This window comes from Pseudophryne corroboree, chromosome 6 (assembly GCF_028390025.1).
Source record: "Pseudophryne corroboree isolate aPseCor3 chromosome 6, aPseCor3.hap2, whole genome shotgun sequence".
Classification (NCBI taxonomy): Eukaryota; Metazoa; Chordata; class Amphibia; order Anura; family Myobatrachidae; genus Pseudophryne; species Pseudophryne corroboree.
This window is the reverse complement of record NC_086449.1, coordinates 543,548,582-543,569,064: the sequence shown is the minus strand read 5'-3', so window position 1 is coordinate 543,569,064 and position 20,483 is coordinate 543,548,582. Positions and strand designations below refer to the sequence as shown.

The 20,483-nt window shown below is 42.9% G+C and overlaps 1 protein-coding gene across 1 annotated transcript in view; it reads right to left on the bottom strand.

The window, feature by feature from the left end:
* The window catches only part of CEP290 (centrosomal protein 290), a 497,171-nt gene that overhangs the window by 308,923 nt on the left and 167,765 nt on the right, over window positions 1-20,483 (bottom strand). Inside the window, exons 19-24 of the mRNA XM_063927658.1 lie at window positions 16,354-16,481; window positions 15,297-15,461; window positions 14,805-14,954; window positions 14,477-14,592; window positions 4,242-4,344; window positions 2,327-2,557 (exon numbers count right to left, since the gene is read on the bottom strand). Coding sequence (XP_063783728.1) covers window positions 2,327-2,557; window positions 4,242-4,344; window positions 14,477-14,592; window positions 14,805-14,954; window positions 15,297-15,461; window positions 16,354-16,481 — 893 coding nt within the window. The remainder of the gene's footprint in view (window positions 1-2,326; window positions 2,558-4,241; window positions 4,345-14,476; window positions 14,593-14,804; window positions 14,955-15,296; window positions 15,462-16,353; window positions 16,482-20,483) is intronic.

Below are 20,483 nucleotides of genomic sequence, written 5' to 3'. Positions count from 1 at the left end.
ACCGGCATAGGGGGTCCCATAGGGGGCGTTAGTTTATGAACGAGCGTATGTAGAAGGGTGGAAAAAGCGGCCCACGGTGGGTCATTATGTACCTCTGTTGCCACAGTCCCACTGGGGGGCAAGGAGCCCCCAGAACCAGAGCCCACAGCTGCTATATTTTCCTCATAGGGATCTGTGGCTTCAGCAACACTGGCAGTGTGTTCAGCTCCAGAACCGTTACCCTCAGAAGCAGACATGATATAACTTGCAGTATCAGGTAACACAGTACAATTGGCAGCAGCACAATACCTCTTACCCAAACCCCTGCGCAGTGTAGTCAGCACTAGCAGAGATAAAGGAGAGATATGGTGACTAAATCACAGAGAAAAATATGTATCAAAGTATATCTTTGTGAAAATCCTATATCAATATAAAACCTGACGCACCAAGCCCCCTCAGGTTATAGAATATAGGGATAGCAAGTTGAGTAAAAGACACGAAATGGACACCACTCAGCTAGCTAATGCACACACAGATAGTCACAGTTTGTACAATGCAGAGGTTATTACTAACAATAATACTGCACTGGACTAGCTTCTATATATAGCTATGTAGTCAATAGATATAACACTGCACAGTAAGAACTGGATGTATATCACAGGGTAATTGTACTAGAAAACCCTAACTAAATTCACTCTTTCTTAACTAGCACTGTCTAAAAAGGCAGGTCGACTAAGTGTAATGTAAAGTCACAGCACTGACAACCAGGCGGCTTTACACAGGAGGATTTGCCCAAGCAGTCCCAGGAACAGTGAAGCTGAGAAATAATGGCGCCCAGACACTGACAGGGAGTGAGGGAGAGACAGATATGCAGCTCCAGGGCGGGAACATTTGCGGGAAATGGCACCCTGGGGCTGGGGGAGGGGCTTCAGGTCTAAGCCTTATCCACCTGCTGGCAAAACCACCGGGTACTGTGGGCTACTGAAAATGGTTTAGAGAGAAAACCTGACCTGCACCCATGCCCTGGTCATCTAGTGGGATCGCCTGTACTGCCACAGCATCCACCGCCAGCGCGCGCAACCCGCCTCCCACTGACCGCGCCGGATCGCTATAAAGACCGGGTCCCGCAAGCGGAACACACGCACCACCTCCCGAAGCGCGGACACACGATCCCGGAGAGCCCCCGTCGTGTGTACCTGACTGTGAAGAAAACCGGAGCCTCCGCTGTAGGTACCCGGCAACCAGGGCTCGGGAGTGTACAGCGCCGCTGGGGAGAGCTGGAGCTGCAGCAGTGAATGTCTCCTGACATTTACCACCGCTGCTGCCCTTGTAGTCTTCACTTTTTTCTTCAAAAAGGCTCTTCTTAGGGCTGCCTGGAGCAGCCCCTCTGTTATGTGCCTGCTATCTGCGGCACCAACTACAAAACGGAGCTCCTGTGCAGGGAGGCGGGGTTATAGTGGAGGCGGCGCTGTGCATTCTGGGAACAGTCAAAGCTTTGAGCCTGTTGGTGCCTCGGATCTAGATCCTACGCTACACTGCAATGTCTATCCTTGTGGAGCCCAGTGTACCCCGCAGCAGAAATTATAATTTATATGGTTAGCTATGCTACAGCTTTTACAATTAAACATAAAAACATATTTGGGACAATATGGATAAATGACTGCTCTTTTTTCAATCCATTTATATTATGTAAGTGACTATTGTGATGTTGGGATAATTGGTTCCTCCATATTTACTATACAATTCACAAATACATATTTTGTTTCTTATCAAATCTTGCTTCAATTGAAAACGTAATTTCATCTTTAGGTACAATCAATAAAGCTAATGTTTCTTCTTATCGAAGTGGTATCTTCTTGGCAAACCTGGACTCGAAAATTAATGTGGCACTAATATCAAGTGTAAACACCACTCACATAACATTAGCGTGGTTTTAAATTTAGGTACGAACGGCCGCTTACAAAAGCCACCACGCTCTGCAATCAGTTACCACTAATATAACACATGTTCTCATTTCTGTGCTGTAGCTTGTGATATAAGCTATAACTACATAATAAAAACAGAATATGGAACATGTATACGGTTTGTTTTGGTATCTAACTGTAAGTAAAACAAAAACACAAAAGTGAATGATGAAAAAGGAGATCTTCATAAAGCCATCCGAATTTGGTGTACATGTAACAAAAAATCATTTGTGCTAATGAGCACATCAGAAAACACATAACACATAAGGTGCAGACAGACAAATATGGCAAAAAGTAGGTATTTACATTACACATAAAGCAAAATGCCAAAAGATAACTTTTACTGTTGTACAACTTTTTTTTGTTAAAAGATTACACATTACCTTGTATCTCTGCAGATATCCAATCCTTTCTCCTACAGCAGTCTCCATGTCAGAAATTTCATTCTTCAGTTTGTCATTTTCTTTACGCAAATGTTGTTCCATTTCCAGCAATGTTGTGTATCTCCTAGTTAGTGACTTCTCATTAACTCGCAGTACAGTCATTTTTCTGGAGTTTTCGGCAAGCAGCTTTTTCATGTCATCTGGCTCCATCTTTAGTGTTTCTAATAAATTCTGTAGTGAGAGTAAGGTTAAGAAATTGTAACACTGCCTATTTTCAAGATCGAAGTTTTGTTACTAGCAAACTATCACGGCTGCGCTCCTCTGATCTCACTTTTCCCCTAGACGACCTGGTACGGCAGTGCCCAGGAGCCCGCTATAATACTTCTTTAATTTATTCTCACACTAGGCGGATGTTGGATCTATCTAAGCTCACAACTGGGATGGTCTAATGGTCAGACACCTTCCCAGACACTGATCTCCCAACAGTGATTCGGTGGTGTGGTGTGCTCAATAAACAATTGGTTTTGTCGTCCTATGCAGAGATGCACTTTAAAATACGCCATAGAGCATATTACACCCCCAGACTCTGGTGTCTCACGGGAGTATCTGATAATTCCCTATGTTTTAAATGTAACTCCCCTGATGCCGATATTATTCATTGTCTATGGGCGTGCCCAGTGGTAAAACATTTTGGACTGCAGTCCAAACGTATATTAATGTGGAACTCCATATTTCTTTTAATATTACCATGGTTTGGGCTTTCTGGAATTATATAACTACTCAGGACCCCCCACAGTTATGGGGAGAGACCTGTGGAAAGTGCGGGCACATGGGGATATGACACTGTTGAGGGGTGGGGGAGACATGGGGGGGTGTAAGCTGATAATACTGTTATTAGGTTGGGAGGGCAGAAGGCAGAGACACATGGAAAGAGGGGTCTAAGGGATCCAATGACACTGATATGAGGGGAAGGGGGAGATACATTGGGAGTGGGGGCTCATAGCACTGCTAAGGCGGGAGGGGCATACGCAAGGGGGGTGCTTTGTGTGCACATACACACCCTAATGTCGGCCACTCTCCACATGACTGGTTGGATGCTGCACAGATGTTTAATATAGAACCAGCCCTGGCAAGCACTAGCTTACCAATTACACATAGTACACACTATGCAAGATCACACCCCTTTTCAGGGTCTCACGTGGGGGAGGGGGGCGCACCAGCTAAAATCTTGCCTAGGTCACCAATTTTGCTAGGGCCCTCTCTGTGATTAAAGTACTATGGGGGTAATTCAGAGTTAATTGTAGCAGCAAATTCATTAGCAGTTGGGCAAAAACATGTGCACTGCAGGTGTGGCAGATATAACATGTGCAGAGAGAGTTAGATTTGGGTGGGTTATATTGTTTCTGTGCAGGGTAAATACTGGCTGCTTTATTTTTACACTGCAATTTAGATTTCAGCTTGAACACACCCCACCCAAATCTAACTCTCTCTGCACATGTTATATTTGCCCCCATGCGGTGCACATGGTTTTGCCCAACTGCTAACAAATTTGCTACTGCGATCAACTCTGAATTAGGCCCCATGTCCAAATCTTAAATTCTAATAATTTATTTTTAACTTTAAATATCTCAGTCTCTTAAACGTAACATAACACCTTCATCCACTCGCCAATTCAACAACAACCATCATCCAGTTCTGCCATATTTCTGGTGTGGAACCGTCTTTATAAATAAGCATAGATTTTAATTTCACTTTTTAAAAATGTGCCGGTTGAAGCAGGTCCAACAGAACGATGCAATTTTAAAGAAGCAAAAACAATATTAACTTGTAAAGAATGTCTAATTCACACTTCATAAACCGATGTGTAGATCAGGCACAGTATTTCATTATGGCTGTGAATAGAACTGTATCCTACCATATACTCTTTTACTTGTACTGCATCCTGTTCCTTCTGACTTGTCAGTTTGGAATTTTCTTCTTTGAACTTCTGTACTTCCAGCTGCCAGGATTCTCTTTCACTACATTAACACAAGACAATTACTATAAGGGAGCAAGCTTTATATAATATTCTTATTATAGGGAACATACTGCCAAAAAAGGTCACATCTCCCAAAAGCTTATTTAAAAAAAAAAGTTATAAAAAGAACTTCTTTGATTAAATAAATATTTCTAACATATTATGTGGTGGAAGCCAAACAACACAATCTACTTCTACTTGTTTTTTATTTTTTAAATCTATTGTAGGTCTTAATTATATATTTGATTTTTAAAAAGTTACCAAACTATCAAAATGACTGAGCTGCTGGGAGCCGGGGCTCTGTCATGCTGAAGGGTGTGTGTGTAGGTATGTGTGCATCTTGAATTGCTCCGTCGGATGCCATCTAGTGGCTGCAAACGCACCACAGAGGTAAGGAGCAGGGTTAGCTATATTATTTTATATATATATATATATATATATATATATATATATATATATATATATACATACATACACACACACACACATACATACATACATACATACAGGTTGAGTATCCCATATCCAAATATTCGAAATACGGAATATTCCAAAATACGGACTTTTTTGAGTGAGATAGTGAAACCTTTGTTTTCTGATGGCTCAATGTACACAAATTTTGTTTAGTACACACAGTTATTAAAAATATTGGATTAAATGACCTTCAGGCTGTGTGTATAAGGTGTATATGAAACATAAATGATTTGTGTGAATGTAGACACACTTTGTTTAACGCACAAAGTTATAAAAAAATATTGGCTAAAATTACCTTCAGGATGTGTGCATAAAGTGTATATGTAACATGAATGCATTCTGTGCTTAGATTTAGGTCCCATCACCATGATATCTCATAATGTTATGCAATTATTCCAAAAAACGGAAAAATACCATATCCAAAATACCTCTGGTCCCAAGCTTTTCGGATAAGGAATACTCAACACACATATCTATATATATATATATATATATATATATTTATATATACATATACACACACACATAAATTATTATATATATATATATATATATATATGTGTGTATAATATATCTCTATATATATATCTCTATATATATATCTCTATATATCTCTATATATATATCTCTATATATCTCTATATATATATATATATATATATATATATATATATATATACATACATACATACATACATACATACACACACACACATACATACATACATAAAACGAGATGTATGGTAAGAACTTACCTTTGCTAAATCTCTATCTGCGAGGTACACTGTGCTCCACAGGGAATGACATTGGGGTGTAGAGTAGGATCTTGATCAGAGGCACCAACAAGCTAAAAGCTTTGACTGTTCCAAGAATGCATAGCACCGCCTCTTCTATAGTCCCGCCTCTGTGCACAGGAGCTCAGTTTTTGTTAACCAGTCCAATGCAGTAGCAGGTAAAAGAGACGACAACGGTTAGTAGCCACATATCCCACACTCTCACGACAGGAGAAAGTGTCAGAAGCTAATGCCATACCAACCCAAAGAAGCTAAATGTGTCAGGGTGGGCGCTCTGTGGAGCCCAGTGTACCTTGCAGAAAGAGATTTAACAACGGTAAGTTCTTACCATAAATCTCGTTTTCTGCTGCGGGGTACATTGGGCTCCACAGGGAATGACACTGGGGATGTCCTAAAGCGATTCCTTATGGGAGGGGACGCACTGTTGCGGGCGCAAGAACCCAGCGTCCAAAGAAAGTATCCTGGGAGGCTGAATTATCGAAGGCATAGAACCTTATGAACGTGTTCACTGAGAACCACGTAGCCGCCTTGCACCACGGCGGGCCGCCCAAGAAGACCGAGTAGAATGGGCCTTTATGTTAGCAGGGGCTGGAAGACCAGACTGTACATAAGTATGTGCAATCACCATTCTAATCCATCTGGCCAGGGTCTGCTTGTGAGCAGGCCAGCCACGCTTGTGAAAACCAAACAGTACAAAGAGAGAATCCAACTTCCGAAGGGAAGCAGTCCTCTTCACATAGATACGTAGAGTCCGTACAACATCCACAGACTGCTCTTGGAAGAAAACTCAGGAGAGGCAAAGGCCGGAACCACAATCTCCTGATTAAGGTGGGGAGAAGATAGCACCTTAGGTAAATACCCGGGACGTGTTCTAAGAACCGCCCAATCACGGTGAAAAATCAGATATGGTGACCTACAAGACAAGGCACCCAAATCCGCCACCCGTCTAGCAGAGGAAATAGCCAGCAGAAACACTACCTTAAGAGAAAGCCACTTAAGGTCTGCAGATTCAAGAGGCTCAAATAGAGACCCTTGCAACGCCTCCAGAACCACCGACAAGTCCCAAGGAGCCACCGGCGGGACATAAGGAGGTTGAATCCGCAACACACCCTGAGTGAAGGCCCAAGTCCAGGCCCTGTTGTAGGAAGGCCAAAAGTTTGGCCATACTAAACTTGTAAACATCATGATTGTTAGATGCGCACCAAATAAAGTAAGCATTCCAGACCCTATGGTAAATCCGAGCAGAAGCCGGCTTACGGGCCTTCAACATGGTTTGAAGGACCACCTCAGAAAATCCTTTGGCCCTCAAGATGGAAGCTTCAAGAGCCACGACGTCAAAGCCAACCGGGCTAAATCCTGATATACACAAAGGCCCTGAAAGAGGAGATCTGGGCGCTGTGGAAGTAGAAGAGGACGCTCTATCGAGAGACCCTGAAGGTCTGAGAACCAATGCTGTCTGGGACACGAGGGAGCGATCAGAATTAGGATTCATCCTTCTTGATTGATTTTTTCTTATTACTTTGGGCAGGAGTGACACCAGAGGGAACACGAACGGCAGCCAAAAGTTCCATGGAATTGCCAGAGCGTCCACGAATACTGCCCGAGGATCCCTTGTCCTAGCTCCAAAGTCCAGAACCTTGTGAATGTGTCGAGACACCATCAGGTCCGCATCTGGAAAGCCCCACCTGTCCACGAGGAGTTGAAACACATCTGGATGGAGGCTCCACTCTCCGGCGTGTACGTCCTGACGACTGAGAAAGTCCGCTTCCCAGTTGAGGACACCCGGAATGAATACTGCCGATATGACTGGCAGATGGCTTTCCACCCACTGAAGAATCCGTGATACTTCCCTCATTGTCATGTGGCTTCGAGTGCCGCCTTGATGATTGATGTATGCCACTGTGGTGTTGTCCGACTGTACTTGAACAGGTCTGTTCTGTATTAAATGCTGCGCCAAGTTCAATGAGTTGAACACCGCCCGCAATTCCAGAATGTTTATCGGGACGAGAGACTCCTCCTTGGTCCACCGACCCTGAAGGGAGTGTTGCTCCAACACCGTGCCCCAACCTCTCAGACTGGCGTCCGTCGTCAGAAGGACCCAGCTGGAGATCCAGAAGGGACGACCCCTGCTCAATTGTTGGTCCTGAAGCCACCAGCTCAGTGACAGACGGATCTCCAAAGACAAGGAGATCATTTGCGACCTGATCCGGTGAGGCAGGCCGTCCCACCTTGCAAGAATCAACTTCTGCAGAGGGCGGGAATGGAACGGAGCGTACTCCACCATAACGAAAGCAGACACCATGAGACCTAGCACTTGCATTGCCGAATGTATCGACACTTGCGGACGAGATAGAAAGCATTGAATCCTGTCCTGAAGCTTCAGGACTTTCTTCTGAGACAAGAACAACCGCTGGTTGTGAGTGTCCAACAACACCCCCAGGTGCACCATGCTCTGAGCAGGGACCAGCGAAGATTTTTTCAGTTGATGAGCCACCCGTGGGCTTGCAGAAACTGGATAGTCAGATCCAGATGGCGTAGGAGAATTTCTGGGGAATTTGCCAGGATCAACAAGTCGTCCAGATACGGTAGGATCTTGACCCCTTGACGGCAGAGTACAGCCGTCATTACCGCCATGACCTTGGTGAAGACTCGTGGAGCCGTGGTCAAACCAAAAGGTAACGCCCAAAATTGGTAATGGAGGTTGCCAACCGCAAACCTCAGGTATTGCTGATGCGACATTGTAAGGAGAATATGCAGGTAGGCATCCTATATGTCCAGGGAGACCATATAGTCCCCAGGTTCCAAGGCCAGAACAAAATTGAAAGAGCAGCAGGAGTAGGAGACATAGTAGTGATGGGAGATTTTAACTATCCAGAGATAAACTGGAAAAACGATTCATGTGATACTTCTAGGGGCAATATGTTTTTAAACACACTAAATGATAACTACTTAGTTCAACTAATTGAGGAACCAACTAGGTACAATGCATTCTTAGACCTGGTATTAACAAACAATGGGGATTTGGTATCAGGTATTATAGTAGGTGAACCCATAGGAAACAGCAACCACAATATGGTCACATTCAATATCAGTTTCCATAAACAGCCCTATACTGGCTCAACTAGGACTCTAAACTTTAGCAAAGCAAATTTTGAAAAGATGAGGGTATTTTTCAGAGATATTGAATGGGAAGGTTTGTTTTTAGGAAAAAATACTATGGAGAAACGGGAGGTACTAAAATTCCTGCTAGCTAAAAATACACTCAAATTTATTCCTATGAGCAGCAAAAAAAGGAATAAAAATCATAAACCGATGTGGCTTAACAAAAAGATTAAGGAATTTATGGGCAAGAAAAGGCGAGCATTTAAAAAATACAAATCTGACGGGGAAGCAGAGTCATTTCAGCACTATAAGGAATGTAACAAAATAGCAAAAAGGAAATAAGAGCGGCTAAAGTAGAAACTGAAAAACTAGTAGCAAAGGAAAGCAAAGTGAATCCCAAATTTTTTTTTAAATACATTAATAGCAAGAGATTAAAGAAGGAGAGTATACGCCCTTTAAAAGACAAGTTGGGAGTCTTAAGCAAAAATGATAATGACATAGCGGACACACTACATGAGTTTTTTTCAACAGTATTTACTAGAGAGGACCCAATTCAGGGACTAACATATAATCTCAATAAGGAGAATATCCCACTGATAGGCACTTATTTAAGCGAGGAAGTAGTCTGTGACCGATTAAAACATTTAAAGATTAATAAGTCACCAGGTCCCGATGGTATTCACCCAAAGGTTCTAATGGAGCTTCATTCTGAACTTGCAAAACCGCTATTTTTGATCTTTAAGGATTCAGTAATATCAGGTATGGTTCCCAAAGACTGGCGTATAGCGGAAGTAGTGCCTATATTCAAAAAGGGAAGTAAAGCTGAACCAGGTAATTATAGACCAGTTAGTCTTACATCTATAGTGGGGAAAGTATTGGAAGGTATTCTAAGAGATAGTATTCAGAAGTTCCTTGAAGTCAATAAGTTCATTAAAAGGAATCAACATGGGTTTATGAAGGACAGATCCTGTCAAACCAACTTACTTGGCTTTTATGAAACAGTAAGCGCAAACCTAGATCAGGGTAAAGAGGTGGATGTAATCTTTTTAGATTTTGCCAAAGTGTTCGATACTGTACCACACATGAGACTTATCTACAAGCTACAAGAATCAGGGCTAGGAAGCACAATATGCACTTGGGTCAAAAACTGGTTAGATAATAGGGAGCAGCGCGTTGTGGTTAATTGATCTTTTTCAACCTGGACTGAAGTGCTAAGTGGTGTGCCGCAAGGCTCAGTATCAGGACCGCTATTGTTCAATATTTTCATTAACGACCTAACAGAAGGTCTACAGAGCATGGTGTCAATTTTTACAGATGATACCAAATTATGTAAAGTTATAAATGCAGAGGGGGATGCTGAGTCGCTTCAGAATGACTTAGTTAAATTAGAAGCTTGGGCAGCGAAATGGAGAATGTGCTTCAATACAGACAAGTGTAAGGTAATGCACTGTGGTAACAAGAACAAAAATAACACCTACCTACTAAATGGGGTAAAATTAGGGGATTCTGTACTGGAAAAGGACTTAGGTGTCCTCATAGATAGCAAACTAAGCAGTAGTACCCAAAGTAGGACTGCAGCAAAGAAGGCTAATAAGATATTAGCATGCATAAAACGGGGAATTGATGCTAGGGACGAGAGTATTATACTCCCGTTATATAAATCACTTGTGAGGCCACACCTTGAATACTGTGTACAATTCTGGGCACCTTACTACAAAAAGGATATCCTGGAGCTAGAAAAGGTTCAAAGGCGGGCGACCAAACTAATTAAGGGTATGGAGACGCTGGAATACGAGGAAAGGCTTGCAAGACTAGGCATGTTTACACTGGAAAAGAGGAGATTAAGAGGGGACATGATCAACATTTACAAATATATAAGGGGACAATATACAGATCTTGCGCAGGACCTGTTTTTGGTTAGATCAACACAGAGAACTCGTGGACACTCGCTCAGGTTAGAGGAGATTCCACACAATACGGCGTAAAGGCTTTTTTACGGTAAGGACGATACGTGTTTGGAATTCCCTGCCTGAGGGAGTTGTAGTGGCCAACTCAGTCAACACCTTTAAGAATGGGTTAGATAAATTCCTAATGGATAAGGATATCCAAGGTTACGGGGCATAGTCACGCACTATGGTTATTATAAAAAAGAGGGGTTAATCGGAACGGCAGTCAGCAACTTCAGTCAAAATTTTATACAAAATAATTGTGCATAGGAGCCCACAAATAGGTTGAACCCGATGGACAATTGTCTTTTTTCAACCTTAGATACTATGTTACTATGTAATACAGCGAAGAGTTTCCATATGAAACTTGGAGACCCTCACAAATTTGTTCAAGGATTTGAGGTTGAGAATGGGCCGGAAGGACCCATTCGGTTTCGGGACTAGGAACAGCGGTGAATAGTACCCCTTGCCTCTCTGAGCCAGAGGCACCTGTACTACCACTCCTGTGTCCAAGAGGGACTGTACCACCAATGAAGAGTTTTTGCCTTCACTTGATCCGAAGGGACGTCTGTCAGGCAAAATCGATGAGGGGGACGATTTTTGAAGGATATGGCGTAACCTCAAGTGACGACTACCCGTACCCAGGCATCGGAAGTGGTCTTCATCCAGTCCAGGGTATACCCTAGAAGTCGGCCCCGCACCCTGGGATCCCCCAGAGTGAGGCCCGCCCCGTCATGCAGCAGGCTTGTTAGTCTTGGAAGCAGGCTGACGGGCAGCACAGGCCCGTTTGGGTTTATTGGGTATGGAAGTGCGGAGCCTGTTTCGGGTACGCCTGACCCTTTGCTTTCCCTGAAGGACAAAAGGAGTGAAAGGAAGTACTCTTAGCCTTCGGTACCGACGGAGCAGCACCAGGTAGGCAAGCTGTTTTAGCAGAAGCTAAGTCAGCCACAACCTTGTTAAGGTCTTCTCCGAAAAGGATGTCTTCTTTAAAAGGGAGTACCTTCAGGGTATTCTTAGAGTCCAGATCCACGGACCAGGACCACTACCATAGAATCCGGCGAGCCAGTATGGACGTAGTAGAAGCCTTGGCTGCCAGAATACTGACATCAGAAGCTGCCTCTTTAATGTAATGAGAAGCTGTAACAATATATGATAAGCATTGTCGAGCATGATCAGAAGCATTGGAAGACATGTCAACTTCCAACCCCTGAGCCCACGCTTCAATCGTCTCTGCAGCCCATGTCGCTGCAATGGTGGGCCTATGCGCAGCACCCGCTAGGGTGTAAATCGCCTTTAAACAACCCTCCACACGCTTATCCGTCAGTTCTTTCAGAGACGTGACAGTAATTACTGGCAGAGCTGAGGATACCACCAGCCATGCCACCTTCGAATCCACTGACGGGGGTGTCTCCCAATTTTTATTTAGCTCCGCAGCGAGGGGATAGCGAGCCAGCATCTTCTTGTGAGGTGTCAATTTCTTTCCTGGATTTTCCCAGGACTTCTGACGTATGTCAACTAAATGATCGGAATGAGGTAAAACTTGTTTAATCACCTTCTGATGTTTAAATCTGTTCGGTTTCTTAGGGGCTGCTTTAGGCTACGGGTCACCGGTAATTTGAAGAATGAGCCTGATAGCCTCCAACAAGTCAGGAACATCCACCTGCGAAACAGGATTTCCCATCAGAAGCAGCTGGGTCAGTGTCTGAGAGGTCAGTATGTACGCCATCTTCATCAGACGAAGTGTCTGGAACTGTGAGGAAGTAATGGCCCTCTTAGAGGACCCCTTGGTATTAGGCAGGCGAGGGTTAGACTTCTGAGTAGTCCGTGATTGGTTCAATTGCTGTAACTGAGCAGACCGTTGATCTGGCCATGGCAGGTTAACCGCGGGAACCATAAGTGGTTGTACCGTCACAGGGGGTCCCATAGGGGGCGTTAGTCTTGTTACCAGTGTATTCAATAGCGTGGAGAAGGTAGCCCAAGGTGGGTCATTTTGAACCCCCATTGCTACGATCCCACTGGGGGGCAAGGACCCCCCGAGCCTGAACCCTCAGCTGCAATATTTTCCTCAAATGTGTCTGCAGCGTCACTACCACATAATGTGGGATCAGCCCCAGCACCATTGCCCTTTGTAGCTGACATATTCGAAAGCTCAATGCAAGGCAACACAGAACAATATCAGCAGCACAATACCTGACAAGAACCCCCTGTGCAATGTAACAGCACAAACAGGGAATTCAAGAGGTATATGGTGACTAAAAATCACAGAGAAAAATACACACTGAGTATATCTCATGAAATACCTATATTAAATGATAAACCTGATGCACTTAGCCCCCTCAGGTTATAGAATATAGGGATAACAATCTGAGTTAGAAACACGAAATGGAGGTCACACAGCATCTATATGCACACAAAGTCACATTGTACAATGCAGAAATTATGACATGCAATAAAACTGCACTGGACCAGCAATACAGAGTAATACTAAGTATAGCTATACACTCAATACATATAACAATGCACAGTAAAGACTGGATGTATATCATAGGGTACTTGTACTATATAACCCTGACTAAACACACTCTTCCTTAACGAACACTGTCAGCAGACATGCAGAATACTTAAGTGTCCTGTAAAATGCACAGCGTTGACATGCAGGCGGCTTTACAGAGGAGGATTTGCCCAAACAGTCCAAGGATAAGCTCAGCTTGTCCTAATGGCTCCCAAACGCTGACAAGGAGTGAGGCAGAGAGAGATATGCAGCTCCAGGGCGGGAACATTTACTCTAAATGGCGCCCTGGAGCTGGGGGAGGGGCTACAGGTCAAAGCCTTATCCCCCTGCTGGACTTCACCACCGGGTACTGTGGGCTATTAATAAACGGGTTTTTTTTTATCAAAACCGAACTGTGCCCTTGCCCTGGTGGTCTAGTGGGGTCCCTGTACTACCACAGTGTCCACGCCAGCGCGCGCGGCCCGCCTCCCACCGGCCGCGCGGGATCGCGATTTTAAGCGATCTTGGAGAGCAGCAGTGGTGTGTGTGACTAACTTGAGAGAGACCGGAGCCTCCGCTGTAGGTACCCGGCAACCAAGGCGCGAGAGTGTACAGCGCCGCTGGGGGGGGGGGGGGGTGATGGAGCTGCAGCAGGAGATGTCTGACTGACATCTAACACTTACAGTGTCTCTGCTGCAGCCCTTGAAGTCTTCATTTTTCACTTTAAAAGCTCTTCTCAGGGCTGCTGGAGCAGCACCCCTCCTGTTGTATGCCTGCACTGTATAGCACCAACTACAAAACTGAGCTCCTGTGCACGGAGGCATGTCTATAGAGGAGGCGGCGCTATGCATTCTGGGAACAGTCGAAGCTTTTAGCCTGCTGGTGCCTCAGATCAAGATCATTCTCTACACCCCAATGTAATTCCCTGTGGAGCCCAGTGTACCCCGCAGCAGAAATATATATATATATATATATATATATATATATATATATATATATATATATATATATATACATACACACACACACACACACACACACACACACACACAAAGCACCTCTTTCTCTTTCTGTATATATATATATATATATATATATATACACACACACACACACACACACACATATATATATACACAAATATAAAAACCACAGCACTCGTCACCCCATAAGCGGGGTGCAATGTCTGCAATCACCACTCATAGGGTGGGGTGCATGTAGCCTATGGCCACCTACTTAAATATATACAAACAGAAAATTCAGCACTCACCATAGCAAGCTCACTTATCCTCACAACATCAAAAAATAAAAATATATATGATTTACCTCTGATACTCTTTGTATATCAGACCTTGCTGATGCCGTATCACTGCAAATTTTCTCTTGTAGTCTTCTAGTGCTTCCTCTAACTTCGACACAGATTGTTCTTTCAAGTCAATTTCCTGACGAACATGTGGGATGCAAAATATTGATACAGGGCAACAAAACAAAATATATGTTTCAATACAGTATGTACTGAATAAAATGTGCAAACTACATACTTGAAGCCTTTGTTTCGTAACCCAATAACCAAAAGGAACACAGCATTAGATGAAGCAGTATGACTTCCAATGTCAAACGGCTTCAGTGCACAATATGGCATTAAAGAGATTACCTGTAGAAGATGCAAGAGATACTCGTTCAGAGAGTTGATGAGATTGGTGCTGGAGAGAGGCATTCCTTCAGGAAGATTCACAGCTTTGAACACAATGTTAGCTCCTTCTGACTGACGCAGAAGTGTAACTTCCTTTTCAAGATGTAAAACCTAAGAAGTTATGCAAAACTGCACATTCAATTTATGGCAGTACTGGAGTAACTAGATTTGATATAACAACTGTTTTATAACTGATCAGTCAGTGAGATCGGAACTGAAGAAAGTAGCAGATCAGATCTGAGAAAACATACAGTACAGTAGTTTGAGTTCTCAGACCTGCTAATAACTAGGCAGCATAAAACCTAAAAATAAACATTTGCCATATTACTGCATTTAATTTGCAATGGACTCTCCTACGAAGATGCTCAAATTCAAAAATAACTATTTTCATTTGCTACTTTTGATTGGCCTCGTACTTCAAATACAGTTGTTTACCATGAAACCGTTATGTACCTTATCATTTGCTTTTGACAGTAGGTTTGAAAAATGTGCAGCTTCTTTTCGTGATCCTTTAAGCTCTTGCCTTAACTCCTCATTTCTCCCTGCAAGTTGATCAATTTGGGCTTTCAGGTGCAAACCAGCATCAAATACACCACCAGAATTCTTTGCTTCAATAGCCTGAAAGATCACCAGCATGTTTACATCTTCATAAACACACATATGAATTTGGATGCCAAGTGCTGTGAGATTTGTCCTGAAATAGAGGGGGGGTTGTCCCTTTTCTACCAATATCCATGAATTCATGCAAATAAAAGTCTACATACATTTCTGCTCTACACGTTTTTTTTTAAACCTACATGGGTCATTGCTGATGGTAACTGCAGAAGATGATCATCCACTGAAAAGTTATTTAGAAACTTTTTTTTTTTTAACCAGTGATAAAATGCTTTTGGACTACAAGTTACCTATTGTTCAATGGTAGAAGGGCGTGTCATTACTGCATGGGCCAGATGTTTGCTATCTATTGAACAGTTTCAGCTCAAGATATAGCTGCCAAACCCATTATCCCAAGGCACAGGTATTCTTCTGTACCATCCAGCAAAAATGTGATTGTGTGCGATGTGTTCCATGGTTTTTATTTCCCATACAAGAGAAAACCAATGTACAAACCATAAACTATTTTTTGGTTAGGCAAGCTGTAATTGGATAGAATTTAGCACACTTTGGTGGTAATTCAATTAGCCTCAGTAATTTAATGCATATCCATTAACTGTCCTGGGTTTTGCTTTAGCAACCCATTGTGTCTTATCACTTATTTTAAATGTTGCTATGCGAATGGTCAGTTATGTGATTTAATGTAGCCCCTTTCACTTTCTGTATTCCCATACAACCCCACCGAATATCTTAAAAAATTAATATTGGCGGGTGAAAAAAGAAACAGTATTTAAAAACAAAAGGAAAAAGAATGCACTGTTTTTTTTTGTTTTTTTACATGTGTGTGTTTCCATAGAGTACTGTTTGTCTCGCTTTTGTCCCACCTTTATTTAATGTGTTTTCAAGTGCTACTCACATGAACCAGTCGCTCTAGACTAGGGATAATGAGAGTAGCTTCATCTCCTTTCTGAGAGTCCTTAATGGCTTGTAAAATTTCTCCCATCCCTTGTTGAAGTTGCTTATTTTCTTCAGCTAGCTCTTTCACTGGACAACAAAATCATTTGATGAAATAATTTTTTTTACATTAAACATTTAAAGCCATATTCACAAGTAGTACAAATATTTTTTTATTAATAATTCAAGCAAAAAAATATAATTTAGCTGTTATTTATATATTGCCACAAAGGCCCTGCAGCAGTGAATAACCACAAAAATGTAAAGACAAGAACAAAATTTTACTTATACACATAATTACATTATGGCAGCACTCTAAATACACTACTACACAGAGAATACAGAGGGAACAGGGACCTACGTGTGAGAACTTACAAACAAGAGGGGCTGGGTGTGGACACGAAGAGTGAGGAGAGATGGCTGGCTTCAAAGAAAAAGGGGGATTTTTGGATACCGCTTTTCTGTGATTCATGCTGGGGGACAATGGACCATAGGGTTTGCGATGGGGACCACAGGAGCTGGCACTTACTGTAAATTAAAAATGTACAGTAACTTTAAGAAGACTAAGTTTCTCCCCTATGCAAACCCCAATCCTGCAGTACAACTTAAACAGTGTCCGGAATGGAAAAGCAGTAACTCAGTGAAAATGTAAGAAACATAAACAGTACCGCAAGAAAACCAGATCAACACTGCATGACTGAGTGAGGGAGGGAACGCAGTGTCCCTCAGCATGAACCAGACAAAATGATTCAACAGTAAAGTACCCCAAAAAAAAACCTTTTCTCTTTCTTCACAGATGGGGAAGACTGGACCATGGTACATTCAACAGCCACCTCCATATGCATATGCATTGCAAATCTGCTAAAGCATACACAGATTTGTGAATGCATCAGTGGGCATCTTTTAATACTAAAATTTTAGCAAGAGCAGATTAGTGAACATCACTATCTCAGCCTCAATACCGATCCATAATGTATCAAGCCCATAGAGGGGAATTCAACTGCATGTTATAAAACCTTTTTCACTTTTTGTGAAAAATGGTTATCACCCAGTTCAATTGCAGGTGAAGATAACATGCAATAATTCTAAAAAAGATTTAAAACATTTTTTTGTTCACCACCTATTGGCCAGGTGAAAAGTTGGGGAAAATCCCTATTTTAAGGTAAAAATGTTCTGAACCAGTAGGGCACCCTCCCTAGTGATTAATTAGCCACTTAGAATTTTTAATTTATCTTAATTTGGCCAATAATGACATGTCATTTTTGGGGTGAACATGTGCAAATTGCAGGAAAAATGGTTAACTGATGTGGGGCAGGTATATGGGGGTGCTGTATAAATAGGACAGGTGTTTTTAAGACTGCAGGTGGGTGTTAGAGGTGTTTTAAGGTTTTTTTAAAAGTGACTTAAAATGACACAAATACATATACATACACTAAAAGTAGAGTACTTATTTTGCAGAAAACACTTGCTTTCTGTAATTTTTTCACTGTTTTAGAAAAATGTGTAAAACAGCCATTTAACACAATTTAAGAATACCAAATACTTTTATTATGGCCACTAATAGTCTTTTATACGGTTATGCAATATACGTAGTTATGGTAGGCTTACCGGCGATAACTCTATTTCTCCCAAGTCCACAGTATCCACAAGATAACCTTGGGATAGGAGGTAGCGTCAGCAGATTGGCACCAACGATCAAAAGCTTTCGGCCTCCCAGAATGCTACGGGATGGTCTCCTATATCTCCGCCTCCTGGCTTCGGCAATTCAGTTATTTTCCAAAGCTCAAGGCAGGAGCATCATAGAGAGCCCTAATCAGGCGAGAAGAACAAACACACACTTCCATACAAGAAGGAAGAGGCTATTAGGGGTACGGATCCTCAAATCAGGTGCGTCAGGGTGGGATCCCTGTGGATACTTCGGACTTAAGATAAATAGTTATCGATGGTCAGTCTACCATAACTATGTATTTCACCTGCAGGGTCCACAGGATAACCTTGGGATGTCCCAAAGCAAATTTAGTGGACAGGACGCTCCTGATTGGACAGGAGAATCCTTCGCCCAAATGCATTGTCCTGAGAGGCAAAGGTATCAAAAGCATAATGTCTAATGAATGTATTAATGGAAGACCATATGGCTGCCTTACATATTTGTTCCGCCGAGGCACCCCAATGTGCTGCCCAAGATGGACCTACCTTGCGAGTAGAATGAGCAGAGACATTAGCAGGAATAGGGAGATCAGCCAGAGAGTAAGCTTTCGAGATAGTCATACGAAGCCACCTCGCCAGCGTTTGCTTGTCCGCAGGCCATCCTCTCTTGCGGAACCCATAGAGAACGAAGAGAGTATCTGTCTTTCTGATGGCCCTAGTACAAGCCATGTAGATCCTTAAAGCCCGGACTACATCCAAGGATGCATCTCCCGAAAAATCCGGCCCTTGAAAAGCCGGCACTACAATTTCTTTGTTAAGGTGGAATTTAGACACCAATGGAGAAGATGGGAAACTGCGCTCACTAGTTTGAGAGAAAGAAAAAGTGGTGCTGCTAAACCTGGAGGTGTCCAGCCTCCTGCTATATTGTCAATTGGGTGTGGTCAGCGCACTCGGATGGAAGGGTGTGTGTGGGGAAAAGACAGGGAATGGAGGGTCGGGGGGGGGGGGGGGAAATTATTGCTTGAACAGATATGGAGATGTTAGTGAAGTGTAATGTAAATGAATAAAAAATGATGACTAGGGGTGCAGTAAAAAGGTAAGTTTTGTAATTTATTGAAATTGTTCAGAATAGTCACATAGGTTCTATACACCTATGGTAAAAGTGAACCCCTAAAAGGTACGCCTGACATTCACCCCGTAGGGGTCTTTTGAGCTAGAGTATACCATTCAGGAGGGTATACCACATAAAGGGTGGTCTGCAGGACACACCTGATAGTGACTATTCTGACCATACCCAATTGGGAATTTAGACACCACCTTAGGAAGATAACCAGATTTGGATCTGAGAACCACTCTATCTGGATGAAAAATCAAAAAAGGGGGGCAACATAACAATGTCCCTAAATCTGACACTCTTCTAGCGGAGGCAATAGCTAGCAAAAAGAGAGTCTTAGCTGTCAACCATTTAAGATCCATTTGCTTCAGTGGTTCAAATGGAGCAACCTGAAGCGTCTTTTGGACTATATCTAGATCCCAAGTAGCTGTAGGAGGAACAAAAGGTGTTTGGATGTGAAGTGCCCTTGGAAAAAAAGTGCAAACATTCTGCAGGTAAGCAATTTTCTTTTGAAACCAAACCATTAATGCCAACACTTGTACTCTCAAGGAGGCCACATGGGACCCTTATCCATTCCTGCCTGAACGAATGCCAAGACCCTAGAAACTCTAAAAGACCTGGGTCCAGATTCTGGCACTGCACAATTGGATATATGCTTGCCACACCCGGTAATAAATACGAGCAGAGGATGGTTTCCTTGCTCTAAACATTGTTTGAATTACCTGTGGAGAAAAATCTTTAGTGTTCAGGATGAACGTCTCAATAGCCATGCCGTCAAAGACAGTCGATCCGGATGTCTGTGATAACAAGGACCCTGCGACAGTAGATCTGGACGTTGATGCAGTAGCCACGGAGTGTCCACTGACAGCCTCTGTAGATCTGTGTACCAACGTCTTCTGGGCCATGCCGGAGCTATTACAATCGCAGTGCCCTTTCCTTGTTTGACCTTCCAAATCACCCGGGCAACAGGGTGATTGGTGGAAACACAAAGGCTAGCTGAAAGTCCCATCTTACTGACAGAGCATCAACAAAGTTTGCTTTGGGATCCTTTGTTCTTGACCCGTATGTGGGCACTTTGAAATTCTGCCGAGAGGCCATGATATCTATCTCTGGCAACCCCCATTTGTCCACCAGACTCTTGAAGACCTCGGGATGTAAAGCCCATTCGTTTGCATGAATGCCGTGTCGAATGAGAAAATCCACTTTCCAGTTTAGGACTCCTGGAACAAATACTGTAGACAAGGCCGCATGGAGAAGTGATGCCCATCTTAACATGCAGCTTACCTCTTTCATAGTCTTTTGGCTGCGCGTTCCTCCCTGATGATTGAGGT